We start from the raw sequence: 17231 nt of genomic DNA, 5'->3' as shown, positions 1-17231 counted from the left end.
TGACATGCATGAAGCATGACCAATAGAAATGATTTATGTATAAATATAAATCACGAGAAAAGGAGATATGAGGTTTCAGTCCAACAGCCGTGATGTATATATATAAATATTTGTAAATGTCCTACGTAATATTGTGTGATTTCTAAAGATGCGTTTCATCAATATGATCTGATGTGATGATGAATAATATTTTATCATTGATTGAACTTTTACTTGGAGTCCAGCAGAACTTCATTCTAGCAGCTGTGTGTTCACGTGTTTCTTCTCTAGTCATTTTATAATCATTCATGAAAGCGACAGACATGCACCTGCCCTCTCTCCCCCCGTCTCTGGCCCGCTCCACCCTGTGTAATGCCTCAGTGCCCTCAGTACTGCAGCTGCATTGTGCTGCCGGGCGTTGTCGTGGTCGTCGCCTCGGTGCTATTGTCATGGCGATATTACAGTATCAATACCCTGACACTGCGACAAAGAGACAGCAGCCAATGCCACATCACTCCACCCCTTTAACCCCCTCTCTCTCTCTCTCTCTCTCTCTCCCTCCATCCTCACCCGATCGATCCTTCCATCTTTGACTAAATATGTCTGTATTGATCCAGTGTCGCCCCTCTGCTCCCCCCTCTCTCTCTCTCTCTCTCTCTTCATCCATCCATTTCTTTCTCTCTCTCTAATATCTATCAGATTTCGTTTCCCCCACAGACTGTCTCCCGTCTTTCTTGTTGTCTCCTCTGTCTGTCATTTCATCTCTCTCTCTCTTCTTCTGCCATCTCTTCCCCCTCACCTCTGCATGTTTTTTGTCTCACTCACTCTCTGCATATTAATTGCTGCATTTGTGCTGCGGTGCACAAGACAATCAAAGCGTTGGGGGCGGGTGATGATAGCACTGTATCAAACACCATACACACAACAACAAACACACACATTCAGACGTGCACTTGTGTAGTAATACTACAAAATATCAATAACTATTATTATTATTGAATTATGATGAATGTTATCTGATTATAGAGAGAGATGGAATATGTGATCATCTGTATTTTTATGGCGGGCAGCTTAGACGCGTAATAGAGTTCGTGAAAGTGTCCAGCTCGCACCTGCGTTGCTCGCACGTGGAGATAAAATCGCCGTCTGACAGACCGAGAGAAGCGACAACATTCAAGTTTTCTCACTTCTTTGAAACTTTTGATACTTTTCGTCCATTCGAGGCCGAAGAGTTTAATCTGACAATTTTAAACATGATGCGTGAGCGCGCGGCGCGTCACAGTCAATCCTCCAAATCTGTAGATCGTTTTAAAATGGTGCCGGAGATATTATAATTACATTTACAACACAGACCCCGCCTCTCTCTCTCTCTCATACACACACACTCCATCACTCTCTCTCTCTCTCTCTCCTTCACACACATTCACTCACTCACAACTGCACAATAAATGGATATTTGGAGGAAAAAATCGTTTGTGTGTGTGTGTGAGAGAGAGAGAGAGAGAGAGAGAGAGAGACGTGTGGGGAGAGGAGGGAGGAGAAGATAGAGAGAGGGGGGCAGAGGGAAGGGGGGGGCTTGTATACAACTGCCCCCGATTTCCATTTTTTTCCCTGTAACTCGTAATGTATTTAATTCAAGTGAAACGTAATCATGACGTGTGTTGTCATTAATCTCCTCGCCGCCTCTCCCGTAAGTACATCAGCTTTACTTTCATCACTAAATATATCTCATAATAATCTCACGTTATTCACCTCATCTCATCTCTTTTAAACATTATAGCGATCGTACGCGTTTGTCGTTCCGTGTGCAGTTTCACGCATATAGAGAGCGATTGTTGTCGCCTTCATAAACAACAAATATCCGACGACGACTTTTTTGGGGGGAGCTGATCCGGGTAATGAAGCGCCATTGATACGGAAAAACATCGCGTTACTCAAACACACACCGGGACATATTGACCGGCGTCTCATCATACATGTTCATGTCCACATACACACTTCATCACTTTTGTCTCGTGCCGTGTGTGTCGCCGGTGTGTGAGTGCGCGCGCGCGCGCGTTCCTGTAAGAGATGCAAGACTCGAGCATGAAAACGCAACTTTCGTTTTTAAAGGCCTTGAAAATGTCCAGAGTCACGCGTTTAAGTCACAGAGATGCTGGGGCTTTGAACTTTTTTAGTTGCCCAAAACGCGTCTTAAACGGCCACAAAACAACTGTTTGTTTCTGCACAAATGTAACATTTAGACATCAATCTCTTTCTGAAGTTTAATACTTTGATGTAAGCTTGAATTTAGTTCTTTGCGCTCCGCGTTTAAAGTAAATTTCGCGTTTTTATTGAATGCGTAACTACGTGCAATCGTACCGCGAGTTTGTCGGAGTCTCTGGTATATAAAACTGTTGCGTGAGTTTGTGTGCTTCTTGACTTTAAGCGTGACACGAAAGCATTTTTATCACATGAATACCAAACTCGTACGGAATGTCACGGCGCGTGTCCTAACGTCACCTCACAGATGCGCGTTCATAACTCACTATCGCCATTTAATCTGAACTAGTTTCGCAAACGCAGTTTGACAAGTGTGCGCTTTTTTTGTCGCGACGGTGTGGAGATTGGCAGGGAAATTCAAGATGAAAGCTCACGATGGCACTTTTCAGCTGCACCCCTCCTCCTCCTCTTCTCTTTATCTTTTGTCGAAAGAGTATCAGGAAGAAAATGGAGCGGGATGCGGTGGCGCGCAACATCCGCTCCTAAAAACTACAACCTTGCCTCTGTCCGACCGAAACGCTGCCGTTACTTATACACATTACCGCCATATGTGCGGGATAAACGTGCACGTCAGTCCTCGCGCGCGACCGCATTTTGTTTGTGCGTGGTTATTTATTTCATTAATGTGGCGTTTTAATTGAGATGGCCGCGAGAGAGAAGCGACTGAAAATGGTTGCGCGTTAATGACGCGCGTCACGGGAGGAGGGAAGGCTTCAGATAATAGACTCGCAGGTCATTTCATCACCTACGAATACATCCCTACTAAAAATACTTCTTTATTGTATGAATAAAAAGGCGTCAAGTTCGCGCACAGCTTTGGGACGTCGACACAAAACGCTTTCTTTTTCTGAAGGTGCGCGCATGAGACACGAAGTGTGACAGTTTGAAGGATAAGAGGGCAGAGATGCTGGGTGGTGTCGCAGAGACCTGTAAACAACTTTACAAGCAGATCTGTTCACTGACAGCACAGAGAGATGAGCTGCAGGTATCACAGCTGTTACACGAACTGCACCACCGCAGTAATTCTTGATCTAATGCTTCCGTATAGACTATAAAACATGCTTTTGATTTGATAGACCAAACTCATTTCAATACAAGAGATACGTGCCCTGTCACACTGTAAGTTCTTGTTTTAATGTAGAATTGAGCAGGTAGTCAGTTATTTGTGAACTTTTGGCTACTGGTAGTTTGAACCTCTTATTAAGAACTCTAAATAAATCTTATTTTAAATAAACGTGTTTTTGCACAAGCATCAGAAGTAGGCTATACTGTACATACATAGAAACACAACACCTTATTATAATCTTAATACAACACATTTTACGTATTTATGTAACGTCACGCTGTTGAAACCATTTTATAAACTATAATTCTGACTAATCACTGCATATAGTGTCCATGTGTGAGAATATTCCAGTTTTATTTTAAGAACAGCTTGGTGGAGATACGTCAGATTCAAATTCTTTCTGTGCTCAGATAGGGGACAGACATCCCACAGCAACACCTGTTGCACACAGCGAACGCGTCCCAGAGAAACTGCTGATTTCAACTTGACTGTCGAATCTAGAAGGATTTTTAGCAGGTGCAGATGCAGGTTTATCTACAGCAGACTTCCAAGCTCTGTGTCAGACTATAATGGGCAGGATTGTGATGTTTGGTTCTTACAGTAACACTGTCCAAACAAGACACCACAAGGTGACCGAATCGAGAAATCTCAATGAGTTTTTCTGCATCCACGATGCAGGGATTCGTTCAGAAGTGAACGCTATGGGAGAACATCTGAAGGTTAACCATAAAGTCTAATTTGGATTCCCAAGAGGACATTAAAGGGGCAGAGAATGTTGGACATTACGGGGTCATCGTGTGTTTTGAGGGGGGTTCTAGAAGAGAGAAAGTTCTCGCCAAGGTCAGAATCAGAAAATTCATGTAGTCTTTGGGGATTTATTGTATGACACACACACATTGACCCTAGAAATCCCACTCAGAGAACGATGAAGTGCAGTTCTTACATCCTGATTCTCTTTCTTCACGTCTCAAAGGAAGGCCTAGCTAGTGTTTGATTTTCACTGCCATGAGTGTGAACTCTTTCGGTATGTAGAAACCATCTCTTCTCAGTCTTTAGATACATTTCATGACAACACTTTCGGGGCTCGACGTGTTCTTACACAAGGCAGGATATGTCGTTTCAGGTGCTCAAGGCTACACAAGGAGATGTGAGGCGAGGACATTTTCATTACAGACGACTCAAGTGTTTGTTTACTCGTATAGAGGTTTATCAAAGGTTTCTCAGAGCGGCTTGAGTCTTGAAAACATGATTGCGTTTTAAGCACTTAATATATACAACTTCAAAACTTATTAATGCATACTGTAGTATGTATTCAACGTACAAAAGCGTAATTTGAATGAGTGAAAAGCAACTCGTACGCTTCATACAAACGACCTAAATCAGTTTTGTCGTTCTTTTGTTTATGCCATATTATATATTCATTCCACTGCATGCAAGCATAAATTAGTTATATGTGTACAAGGACACTCGTCCCGTGAAGACACTAAAAGCATGTCGTCGTTCTTGCATTTGTGTGTGATTGTACAGGGAGCGTGGCATGTGGCCATTCAGACAAAGGTGTTTAGCATGCATGAATCATCCAGTGACTAGGTGCCATATTGAACGAGTGTGTGCATGTCTGTGTGTGTGTGTGTGCATTATTTGCGCATGCTGCTCTATCGCTCTCCTGCCCTCATCTCTCCCCTCCCCCCTCCGTCTAGCACCTTATCACTCTCTCCATCTATCCAAATTTGGAGATGCTTTATTGGCGTGACGGGGTTGGTCGGACCCGAACATTGCCATGACGATATTCATATGATAATAACGGCAGCAGACCAAACAGATCGCGGGATCCTCGGAGCAGAACACTGTGTCCCTTTTCTTCACAGATTTACTCATCAAATATGCTTCATTCAGAGCGTATTGGCGTTATTCATTTATAATGTCTCCCCCCTCCCCTCATTCTGCCTTTTCTCTCGCCTGTCTGTCGCTCTTCTTCTCTCTTCGCCATGTTGGCAGGCCCCAATCTACCAGCTGATATCAGCATTCCCTGGCACTGTGCCAACTGGCAGGGCTGCAGGGAGACAGACAGAATGAAAGACAACCAGAGAAGAACAGAGGAAGGGAAGCAATGAGGGAGAAAAGTGTGGGGGGATTAAAACGAAAAAGAACAATAATGGCGAGAAAGAAAGAAAGAAAGAAAGAGGGGCAGTCTAAGTGATATAGTGTGATATCCTTCTGTGTCACGGCTGAGCGGATGTCAACTGGCTCTCTTATCCACAATAACATCCAAGTCTTATGTCACAGATACACACAAACATGCATATAGTTCTCAGCGGTGTAACACATAAGCATCGTAACACACATCCACACATGCCTGCACCCTCGCAGCTGTTCAGCAGATTGTCTCGCTGTATCATCAATGAAATTCATTTTCTGTTATTTACCAAAGAAGCAGGTGTGTGTGGGCTTGTCCACCGGGTCCTGTTGACTTCGTGTCAATGCGTCATGTTTAGCCTTTGTCTTGGGTTATCGTGAGATAGTTCATATGTGCACTTCACTGAATGGTGGATGGGGAGGTAAGAGGCTCTTTGTACGTTTTGATTGCATTAAGCAGCTACAGTAAGTGTATGTACAGGAAGAGTGTGTGGGGAAGTCCAAACATCTCGCGCCCATCCTGTTTGGGACAGTCTGTGTCCTGCCCTGCCCTTCGACCCGTACACAGGACCAAATGTGTGTAAACTTTTTTATTCTGTGTTGTTCTTGACAGGGGACTGTTGGAGGTGGACGGGCAGATTGTCACCTTCAGAGCACACCTCTCAGTCAAGGAAGTGAAGCATGGCATAGACAAATTACTGGTAAGTTTGCATATGTGTACAAAAAGATACATGGCTATATGATCATATGGCTGTAATATTCAATATCAGTACCTGATCTCAATGATGGGACGTTACATCATCTAGTGGAAAGACTTTCCAAACCTAAGACTGAACCTATAGTGTATGTCCATATGTGTTTGTTAAGTCGATCAAATCGATCAAAATTCAACTGAAATCATGGTATGGCCTAGTGTGAGTGAATTGCACAAATATACAGTACAGTGTGTTCTCTTTAGTTTCACTTACTATGTTCTCTATTTTGCTTGGTTACTTTCTCAGAATATGGATTCCCCACCAGAGTGTATGCTGGCTCTTTCCTGTGAGCCTCCACTGTCTCCTCCGTCCATGCCCTCCCTGGACCACAGTCCCAGAGGCCTGGCCCAGAGTCCTCAGTCTATCCCTTCTAGTCCTCAAACCGAACTCTATGCCCCTGCCTCGCCCTGCACCCTTCCTGGTGCCAGCCTCCTAGATGAAGAGAATGAGGAATTGTCGGCACCCCCTTCGCCCACCCCGGCAGTGGCGCTGTTTCCAGGTGATCTTGAACTCGGCAGTCCCTCATCAGAGAGCACCCCTCCAGCCACCCCGTCAGCATCCTTCTCTGGCTTTGGAGCTCTGGAGCAGGCCATCTCCTCTGGTCAGAGCACCGCCTGCAGTGATGAATTGGATCTTCAGCTTTTCAACAATGAAGGGATGGCTGTCGCAGGAGGAACCAGCTCCGGACCTGCCCTGAAGTTTCCATGCCACGTTTGTGGAAAGAGGTTCCGCTTCCAGAGTATTTTGTCATTGCATGCTCGAGCTCACAGTTTGGATAGGGACCGCCGGGCTTCAGCGCTCTTCCGAACCGCACACGCCAAGTTGCAGCACAACCATGTGAGTGGCGGTGTAATCCAGAATCTCAACATCACAGATCTTAGCCTGAAACAGAGTCTGTTATCTGACTCATTACAGAAGAATATGGATGAAGAAATAGTTCCAGAGGAACCTCTTCAAACTGCTAGCAGCCCTCAGTTCCTCTTTGAAGGAACCACAGCTCTGACTCCACCTCTGACAGAGGAAGCACCGATCTCGACTTCTTTTTCTCCACTTGGCCATGCCCATTTGGAAGAAAGCTCCCCCTCCACAGCTGCTCCCACATTCCGTTGCCATGCTTGTAAGGGTAAGTTCCGTACGGCTTCAGAGCTGGCACGCCACGTGCGAATCCTCCACAACCCCTACAAATGTACAATGTGTCCCTTCTCGGCCAGTCAGGAGGAAAGACTGGCTGCCCATCTGCAGGAGAGCCACCCACCTGAAGATCCTGTGGCTGCAACCGTTTTCCCTTCTCACCCCGTAACAGAACCACCAGAAACCCCTCCCCCAGTGTCAGTTGTCCCAGCATTCCGCTGTGAAACATGTGGTCAGCGTTTCACTCAGTCTTGGTTTCTGAAGGGACATATGCGAAAGCACAAGGACTCGTTGGACCACAAGTGCCAGGTGTGTGGCCGTGGCTTTAAGGAACCTTGGTTTCTTAAGAACCACATGAAGGTGCATCTCAATAAGCTGGGACTCAAGGCCGGGCTGGGAAATCTGGGGCCCGCTGGATCTGAGCAAGTCAAAGGTCCTGCTAGCACACAAGTGCTAGGTGCTCTTTATTCCAACCTGCTCCTGGCTCGAAGTATGGCCGGTGGTGGAGGTTCAGGGAGTCGCACAGAGAGGTCGGATGGTGGTGCGGGCTTTAGTAAATCCACAGTCCTGGGCTATCTGGGATTTCCCAAAGACAACAGCAATGGAAGCTGCATGGAGCGCCTTCAGGCTGTGGCACAGGTGGCAGAAATGGGTAACGGAGGTGGAAGGGGAGGCGAGGCAGCAGACGGAGCAGACCAGGCGGCCATGTGGCAGCTGGTTGCTCGCAGTCTGGCAGCAGCACAGAACAACCAACAACAGCAGCAGCGATCCCACTCACAGCCTCCTTCCTCACAGGGCACGGTTGCTGGGGAGACCAAACAAATGAGGGCCTACCTTGGTGGGTTTAGTTCTAGAGAGGAGCTGGAGGCCGCTGGTGCACCCTGGGAGTGTCCAGATTGCGGCAAGCTGTTTCGAAGCCTTCAGCAGGTGGTCGCTCACGCCCGTGTACATGTTCAGAAACCCCAGAAAGGTCAAAGTGCCCGGGGAGGAACATTAAGAGAAGAGGATATTATAAACCGAATGGGTGGAATTCCAGTCACCAGTGGAGCAGGAGGAGGGCGAAGAGTTAGCAACATAGAAGGCAGACAGGAGGCAAACCAGCTTCCATTAGGAGAGGAGGCCGCTGGGAGCTTCCATTCCGTCACATCGCATCTCTCCGGTAAGAATCAACCAGCAGCTGATTTCATCAGGCCATTATTTCTGAGCTGTTAACATGCTTCCGGGACTATTACTCTGCAGAAGTTTAGTGTTCTTAAAAAGATTGCAATGCTTGCTTTTGAAAGACTTATTGTAATGTACTATATCAAAGCTTTATTTATTTATTGTACCTTTACTCCATTACAGGTCAGAATGGTCTGAGGGGATCAACCTCGACAAGCTCTTCAGCTCCTAGGGAGCGTGTTCGTGGAACAGGGATAAAGGATTGCCCTTACTGTGGTAAAGCTTTCCGCTCTTCCCATCATCTTAAAGTGCATCTTCGTGTACACACAGGTAAGGAGAAAAATATATGTGTATGATCTCGTCAACACACAGAAACTAGGATTTATGATTCAAGCTATTTTTCTTTGTATTTGTTGTTGATTTCTTACATTTTACAATCATATATGTAAAACGTTTCAGCTAAATACACTAAATGAGAAATTTCTGTGATTATTATTGTGATGGTGGTTAGAATGGCTATTATTATTATTATGCCAGTTAATCGTGTTCATACCAATTCTTATCACAATCTCATGTGATTATATTTTTGCTTTAGCTTGATTGAAGCCATTTGCTGCCTATCATGTTTTTCCACAAAATGTCCTCTAGGAAAGCAGAGCTCTCACGGTTGATGAGAGAAGGAATGCCCTAATTTAACTGTAATGTACTGAGAACTGCTGATGTTACATATGATGACAAACACTGACATCTATCTATAACTGTGCGTAACTGCAGTGTTTGCACAAACGGACTTCTGTAAGCAATGTTGCCGGATCTGTTTTCTTTTTCAAGGTACTTATTTATTAAGTAAAGATATCGCTAAAACATTTTATCTTAATTTTAAACATTACACTCATAGTATTTATATACAATTACATATATTAAAAAAATTTAAAGCTTAATGATAAAAATCTTAATAATGCTTAGTAATGATTCATGCATTTATGACCTCAAGACTAGACTACTGTAATGCGCTACTTAGTGTTTGTCCTTCATCATCAATAAACAAACTACAGTTAGTTCAGAACGCGGCTGCCAGAGTTCTGACCAGGTCCAGAAAATACCATCACATAACCCCAATGTTATCAACCCTTCACTGGCTACACATTAAGTATCGTATTGACTTTAAAGTTCTTTTAATCACTTATAAAGCCTTAAAGGGTTTAGCCCCTACCTACCTAACAGAGCTTCTATCACACTACAACCCATCACGCTCTCTAAGATCTCAAAACGCAGGACTTTTGATAACACCAAGAATAACTAAATCCACCAAAGGAGGTCGAGCTTTCTCATACGTAGCACCCAAACTCTGGAATAACCTTCCCGACGCTATCCGAGCATCAGACACACTTGCCTTTTTCTTGATATTCAAAACACATACATGTTACCCTGGAGTACAAAACCAGTCTCAAGTAGCAGGCAAAAATATATTTTTTAGGTCAAAACGATAGATTTTTCCTTTATGACAAAAAACATTAGGATATTAAGTAAACATCATGATCCATGAAGATACTTTGTAAAAGTTCTACCTTAAATATATAAAAACTTTTTTTATGTGAGTAATATGCTATGCTAAGGACTTCATTTTGACAACTTTAAAGGCGATTTTCTCAATTTTTTTTTTTGCACCCACAGATTCCAATAGCTGTATCTTGGCCAAATATCGTCCTATCTTAACAAACCATACATCAATGAAAAGCTTGTCTATTCAGCTTTCAGGTGATGTCTCAATTTAAAACAAATTACCCTTAAGACTGGTCACATATGTCTTTCTGAAGTGGAGCACAGAGATGTTTTTATATATTTAATACAAATCCTTATGTGCCAAGTTGTACTGCTTGTAAGCAAAAATCTGGATTTTGATTTAAATCATAGCACACAATCAAGTCATACGGACTGGTTTATGGTATACTTCTTTAATCTCCAGTTTCTAAATGCTTTAATAAGGTACTTTTTTGTGTAACTTTTCTCACGGTGTTAACTGCTACAAAACTACAACCGTTCTTACACAGTAGTAGACATGACTAATTTCTTTAAATTGTACAATATTTTTCGGGGCCATCGCAGTTGTTTCATGTACTGTTGGCAGTTTTTCTAATGACCTTTCCATTGAGCAATTAATGTCTTCTGTTGTTAAAAAGTGAAATGATTAAATGCTTAGGATACTGATGCATTGAAACAAATGTTTGTTATCATTTCCCTTAGGGGAGAGACCATACAAATGCCCTCACTGTGATTATGCTGGCACTCAGTCTGGCTCCCTCAAGTATCACCTACAGCGTCATCATCGCGAGCAAAGGAACGCTATGGCAACCTCCCCAAACTCCCCTTCACCGGGCATCCCCTCTCTCACCGGCTCTCCTCTTGAGGGGGTGAAAAAACACCGCCGGCTCCCGTCCATGTCCCGCTCTTCTTTTGGGAGGGTTCCTGGAGAAGCGTCTTCCTCTAGACACAGTCAGTCATGGGCTGTAGGCACTTCAGAGAAGAAGGACGGACGTCAAAGAGAGGGAGACATAGAGAGTCAGTATCGTAGTTTGTCGGGAATGATGGGTGCACTCTTCCCTGGTGGTCTAGAAGCAGGTTGGAAGGGCGAGGCACCACCCCGCAAAATGCCCAAAGTGTCTCGTCGAAAGCCCCTCACCACAAGTCGCATGGTGTCTGCAAACGGGTACCAGGGTGGAATTACGTCCCACGAAGGAGTCTTTGAACCCCTGGACCTATCCCGCCGCCCTTTGCAAGATGAGGTGGCTGCAAGTGCTTCCGGAGGTGGAACGTCTGGAGGTCCAAAAGGAAGTAGTGACATCCTTAATCAGTGTGTGTTCTGTCCGTTCCGAACCTCTTCAGTTGAGCTGATGGCTATGCACCTTCAGGTTAATCACACCAGCAAGTCTCGGCGCAAGCGGGGCATCCCTTCAAACCATTCCCCAAGACTCACCTCGCCTGGGCCGGATCGCGACCCGCTGACTCTTTGGAAGTTTCTCGATGTAGAAGATGGAATAATGTCCCCTGACGATTGGCTTTCATCTAAGGCAAGATTTGAGAATGGGCGGAGCCCAGAAAACAGACAAGCGGAGGGTTTTGAACTGGCACCCGAACCTGCGGGAACACAAAAGGACCTGGATGAGGAAGACGAGGAACTGGATGAGGAGGAGAGCGAACTGGAATCGAATGGCAGCTTCGGAAATTTCCCTGAGCATCCAAACAGAAGGGCTCAGTCTGTTTCCTCAGACCTCACGATGGAGGATCTGCTCATGGAGGACAAGGGTCAATGAGAGCGATCTGGAAACGGAGGCAGCAGAGACGTCTGATATATTTGGGAGTTGTCCATGAGCACTCATATCATTAAGACCAAGGCCAGACGAGTCACTATGTGCATCATTAAAACCCTCAATAATAATTAAAAAAGGATTACCCATAATTTACCCCCTTAAATTAGTGATCGATTACCTCTACATACACAAAGACTCTACATCACAGAGATATCCAGTATTGTATGCCAGTCTCAGCCTGCCGGTCAAGGAGTCTCTGGGACTTCTCGAACACTGTGTTCCTGTCTTCTTGTCAGTGAACGTGATTGCCAAGTTCTTTGCTTTCGTAAATCTCTTGCTCTCAAAACAAAACAAAAACTTGGAATGTCAAGCGGGAGAGGCACACGTACGCTATCCTTTATCACGACAAGAGAGAAAAGCCGACCATGCTACTTCCACGTGAAATGTGCGTATTCAGTCAACCAAAGGAGTGAGCGCACTTCTTACCGACTCTAAACAGAACGCTGTGATAACTGAATGGTACTTCTGAATCACCTCTAACAAAACTGGACAGAGTAAAGATTATATGACCAGATATCCACACTGCCTGTCTGCTCCAATGGGTCTTCTTCAAATGTTCTATAAAGCCTCCTCTATATGCTATTTCTCTCTCAGTGCCTGTCGATGTAAATGGTTTTTAGCAGATCATGCAACACAGGAATATAGTCGCAGTGAATATATAGAGTATATACAGTATACGCGTCCTTGTACTAGAGCGTAGAGTTCTGTATCAGTATGTCGGCAGTCCGTGTGATCGTGAAGTGAACCCAGAGCGCCACTTGTGAAAACAGCCGGCCGTTTGACGTGGGCCAGATGTGTTTACATTACACAAACCACCAGGATTGTTGGACTGCCATTAATACGAAAAATAAGACCGTCTGAGTTCAGATTTCAGGGTTTGAAACAAATCATCTAGAAACGGAGACTCGGCAATATGACATTCCTGTTCCTCGTACGACTGACTTGAGGGTGGAAAAACTTATACTGTGTGTCATTTTTTTAGATAGCAAGTAGACCGTTTTCTTTACATATTAAAAAATAAAAAACACACTAACAGATCCAGACATCCCAGTAGAGAGTATGTAGCTTTTGTAAAGATACGAAATGAAAAAGAGACGAAAAAATATGTTGTTGTTATTCTAAGAAGTGTTAATGGAAAAGAGTAATACATGTTATAACAATTATGAAAGAAGACATGAATGACAATGTCCCAAGAGCACTGTGCAGAGTTTATTTTCCCCGACTTTTATTTTCGACCAAACTTTTGTTTCCCCCCCAAAAACGTATTTTTTAATAATGCTGCAGGTTCAATTCACAACCACTTAAACATCAATCAACGAATTAATCAATCAGCAAATCAATCATTTGGATACACAATCAATGTTAAGGATCGTTGGATTGCTAATATATTTAAACGTTTGTGCCGACATCACGTCCAAGACGTGTCGCGGTATCGACGTTGTCAGTTTGACTGATCTGTTCGCCAAATTTGCGTTTATTTAAATGTGCACAAAGGATGATATACTTTCCTAGTCCAGCTCTGTGAAATCATCGAGTCGTCTCATTTTTATCATTAAACAGATGGGGTAGGCAAGTAGTCCAGTGTTTCGTCTAGCCTTAATTTGTGAAACGTGCATTAATGTGTTCTTGTTTGGTATGTAGAGAACGCGTATGATTTCGGTATAGCCCCTGATGTGCGTGCGTTCCTTTAAGACAACAGTCAAGCCACCGTGCCTTCTGTCCTGAGCACTTCCTCAAGTATTTTGTAAGTTCACCAAAAGCACTTAGCCCCTACTGTATCTCGCGCTTTTATTTGGTGACCCGCCGTCTGAGTGTCTGTTTTGTCGAGATGTCGGATGTGCATGGGGTCCTTGTCATGTCAGAATATTTCGTGTCGTTCCATCATTCATGGCTGTGTGCGGTTTCCCCTTACTTTGGCATGTGCATTGCTGAAAGCTGACGTAGTCTTTAGCGCCGAGGGCTTTTGGTATTTTATTTTCTATGATGTTACTTTATTGATATCAAGCTCTTCTACTCATAATTATTATTCTGATCATTGTTTGTTTTGTTTCATGGAGCAAAAAAATGTAAGCAAAGAAAACAACAAAAACAAAAACTGTCTCTTGAATGTTGTATAGATAGAAATAGAGATGTTGTGTTTCTAATGAGAGATCAAACCATAGCACCTGTTCTCAATCACTCCATCTGCATGTGTGCGTGTGTGTGCATTAAAAGGATTATTCTGAAATAAGCTGACACTGTGAAAAAAAAATGAAGCCTGCGTTCAAGTATTTCCAAACAGGGATATGCTGCTCAGACATTAACATATGACCTGCGTGTTGCTTTTGGTGATGAATGTTTATCCAGTGAGAGATGGAGAGACGATGCTGGTTTGATCTTTTCAGTAGCTGACTGTTATTGATGTCAGGGGAAGCTGATTTAACATAGTAGTGACTAATATGAAATTGTGGATTGAAAAAAAGTAGAGAAGAATCAATAAAACACAAAAACAAATATGATTGCTTTAGTGTGACAGTGTGTTTTTCTGCATCACAATTCCTGATATATTTATTATTATGTGCCACACTCATATGTCCACTTACACGTCGTGTGAAATCTTATCCGAGTTATTAAAATAATACAATGTTGTTTGTAAACACTGGTATTTTATTAAGATATGTGTGGTTAGTTTAAACAAACTGACCACAAATGAAGGTGGTAAAAGGGGTCACAGTGATGACTTAATTTCCAAAATTACCTTTCTGTCTAAGCTTCTTATAAGATCTCTTTCTTACATTTTAATAGTCTTATAAACTTTCCCACGACAAATAACTGAAATGTGCTGGGGATGTTGAAGATTATTTTTGGGACGATTTGGAACATTTTTGGCAACCCTTAATTTTAACAGTGTACAATAATATTAACATGATTTAACACACATAATGGATACGTAGTCTGTATATTTTTTGCCCTTTTCTTCGTCCCTGTTTATGAGAAAAATAATGAAGTAAATCAAATATTTTTTTATGTCACAAAAGTAAAATGTTCATGCCCTCCAATAGAGAGAACAGACACTGGGCTAGCTGTTATGGGTCCACAGATAAAGGTTATGGAGCACATAATAAAAAGATCTTGTTTATACTGTGTTATATAATTGATGCTGGTCATGTTTGTCGATGATGTGTGGGGTCCAGTGGGACACACACGGCAGTTGCAGTACCAGTGTTTGGCTGGCAGGGGGCGCAGTCAGTGTACCTGCAGCTTTATGCGTACAGCCGAAGGTTCGTCATTGAATTATTCACCTATTTTTGGATTGTTCCATGATACAAAAATCTAATGGTTGGCGAAACCACAACTGTTAAGCCTGCGTGACCGATTGCTTTTATTGCCAAAGAAATGAACATCATACAGATATAACACCTTATAGGTTTTGTCAAATAAACCACACACCGAGGCAAACATTTAGAAAAATCAACAATGAATTTAAAACTTTATTATTCTTTTTTAATTAATTTTAATAATAATAATATTATTAACATATACAGTATATAATTAGACAAATGGTAGCTATTAATATAATAGATGTACATTTCTGCAATTATGATGTAATTTGTGAATCCTCATGTTATCAACACAAATGTTTTGATAAAGCTACGAGACTATGAGATGTGTGAACAAAACAAAATTGTACAGAAAGTAGTTGGAAATAATGAATGCGTATTATAAGAAAACCACATGAGACCGAATTACAAAACAGGAAATTATAACCTAGACAAATCTCAGAATATCAGATGTTTAGCTGACATTTTAAATGAAAAAATCCAGTCCTTTTTGTCCTGAAAACCCTATTTTTACGAGTTGTCCTTTTTTAAGTTATTTTTAATGATTATAGGTAACCATAAATGTTTTTGTCACTAAAAAAGCGAAAGCACCAGCACAGTTTTACACACTGACCTTTCTGGTCCGGCAGGATTCTTTTTACCACTGGATTTTGTTTTGTGAGGGTCTCACTTGTGAGCGCCATCTACTGGTGAATAGTGAGAACAACAGGCGAAGTAGGTTCATGACACTTTCTTTTCAATTCAGAAATATTCAAGGTTAATAGACATAACTTAATTTAAATTGTGGTCGTGAATTTTTATAGCCAAATATAATCGACTGTACATTGCTTACTGAATAACTCAAATATAAAAAATGTAAACTAAATCTGACAAATGTTTCATATTACCCTTTCAATTATAAAATTATGTTGATTTGTGGCCTTTTAAATGCAAAAAAATTATGTTTTTCATGATTTCTGATGATATTTGTTTGATGCACATAATCCATTAGTTCATATTTTAAAATAGACATGTTAGTTCACGTGTCACTGGAGGTTAATGTACATAAAGTTAATAATGGTAATTATGTATGTGACAATAAAAATCTCGAACAGTAAGTGTCTTTGTCCAGAAGAGGGCGCTCACCCTCATTAAATCAGTATCAATCATTCTGTGCTCAGCTGTACACTGCTTTATAAAGGCCTGAGCGTTTTGGATACATTTTTAGTTGACTTAAAAATAGTTTTTAATAGATTCGCTAATTGTATGTAGAAAATCTTCGCTTTTATGTGATTCATTTAGTTTTCTACAATTGAAGAGTTTTAAAAGAATGACTATATGAATAACTGATGATGAATGTGTTCTTAACATTAACCTCACCTTAACATCTGTTAATTGACTCAATCCACGTGCTCTGTTCCTTCATGCACATGCATCAGTTTCTGAAAGTACAGTACAGTGAGATTGGGTGAGCAACAATTGAGAAAAGAGCAAATCACAGACATTGAATTAACTTATGTTTTTGGGGACTTTTTAAAGCTGAGCTAATAGTATATTGTATCCCTAACCCTCACACAACCTCTTCTGTATTACATTTTCAAATAATCATACATTAAGATTGTTGATCTCAGGTTTAACCATCCTTGTGAGGACTTTTGGTTCTTCACCTGTTCACCTCTCTCTCTCTCTCTCTCTCTCTCTCTCTCTCTCTCTCTCTCTCTCTCTCTCTCTCTCTCTCTCTCTCTCTGTCTCTCTCTCTCTCTCTCTCTCTCTCTCTCTCTCTGTCTCTCTCTCTCTCTCTCTCTCTCTCAAGATTCAAGATTCAAAAAAGCTTTATTGGCATGATAAAAAGTGTTTCACATTGCCAAAGCAGGAAGATTAAATTTAAACATTCTGTATAAAATAAAATAAGAGTATCCTATATAAGAAACAATATGTACACATCAATACAGACATAAAAGTGCAAAGTATTGACAAAAGTTCTTAGTGAAAGTGACATGATCCTGTCATAAGTGTCAGTTTGTGTGTGTTGTGTCAGTGTTGTGTGTGTGTGTTGTGTCAGTGTTGTGTTGTG

The 17231-nt window shown here is 42.1% G+C and overlaps 1 protein-coding gene across 1 annotated transcript; it reads left to right on the top strand.

Moving 5' to 3' along the window:
• Positions 1-1524: 1524 nt before the first annotated feature.
• Positions 1525-14332, top strand: znf219 (zinc finger protein 219). The gene is made up of 5 exons (XM_079462787.1): positions 1525-1669; positions 6057-6144; positions 6445-8488; positions 8674-8820; positions 10735-14332. The coding sequence occupies exons 3-5, from the start codon at positions 6448-6450 to the stop codon at positions 11799-11801; spliced, it is 3255 nt and encodes a 1084-aa protein (XP_079318913.1). The 5' UTR covers positions 1525-1669; positions 6057-6144; positions 6445-6447; the 3' UTR covers positions 11802-14332.
• Positions 14333-17231: the final 2899 nt, after the last annotated feature.

The sequence above is a fragment of the Barbatula barbatula genome (assembly GCF_947034865.1).
Source record: "Barbatula barbatula genome assembly, chromosome: 1".
NCBI lineage: Eukaryota > Metazoa > Chordata > Actinopteri > Cypriniformes > Nemacheilidae > Barbatula > Barbatula barbatula.
Note: the sequence above shows the minus strand (reverse complement) of the source record. Positions and strands in the feature narration are given on the sequence as shown.

Excerpts from the sequence above, each read along its gene's own strand:
- znf219 (XM_079462787.1), top strand. The coding sequence starts at position 6,448 with ATGGATTCCCCACCAGAGTGTATGCTGGCTCTTTCCTGTGAGCCTCCA. Across the intron at positions 8,489-8,673 it reads CGTCACATCGCATCTCTCCG|GTCAGAATGGTCTGAGGGGA; the intron begins GTAAGAATCAAC and ends ACTCCATTACAG. Across the intron at positions 8,821-10,734 it reads GCATCTTCGTGTACACACAG|GGGAGAGACCATACAAATGC; the intron begins GTAAGGAGAAAA and ends CATTTCCCTTAG.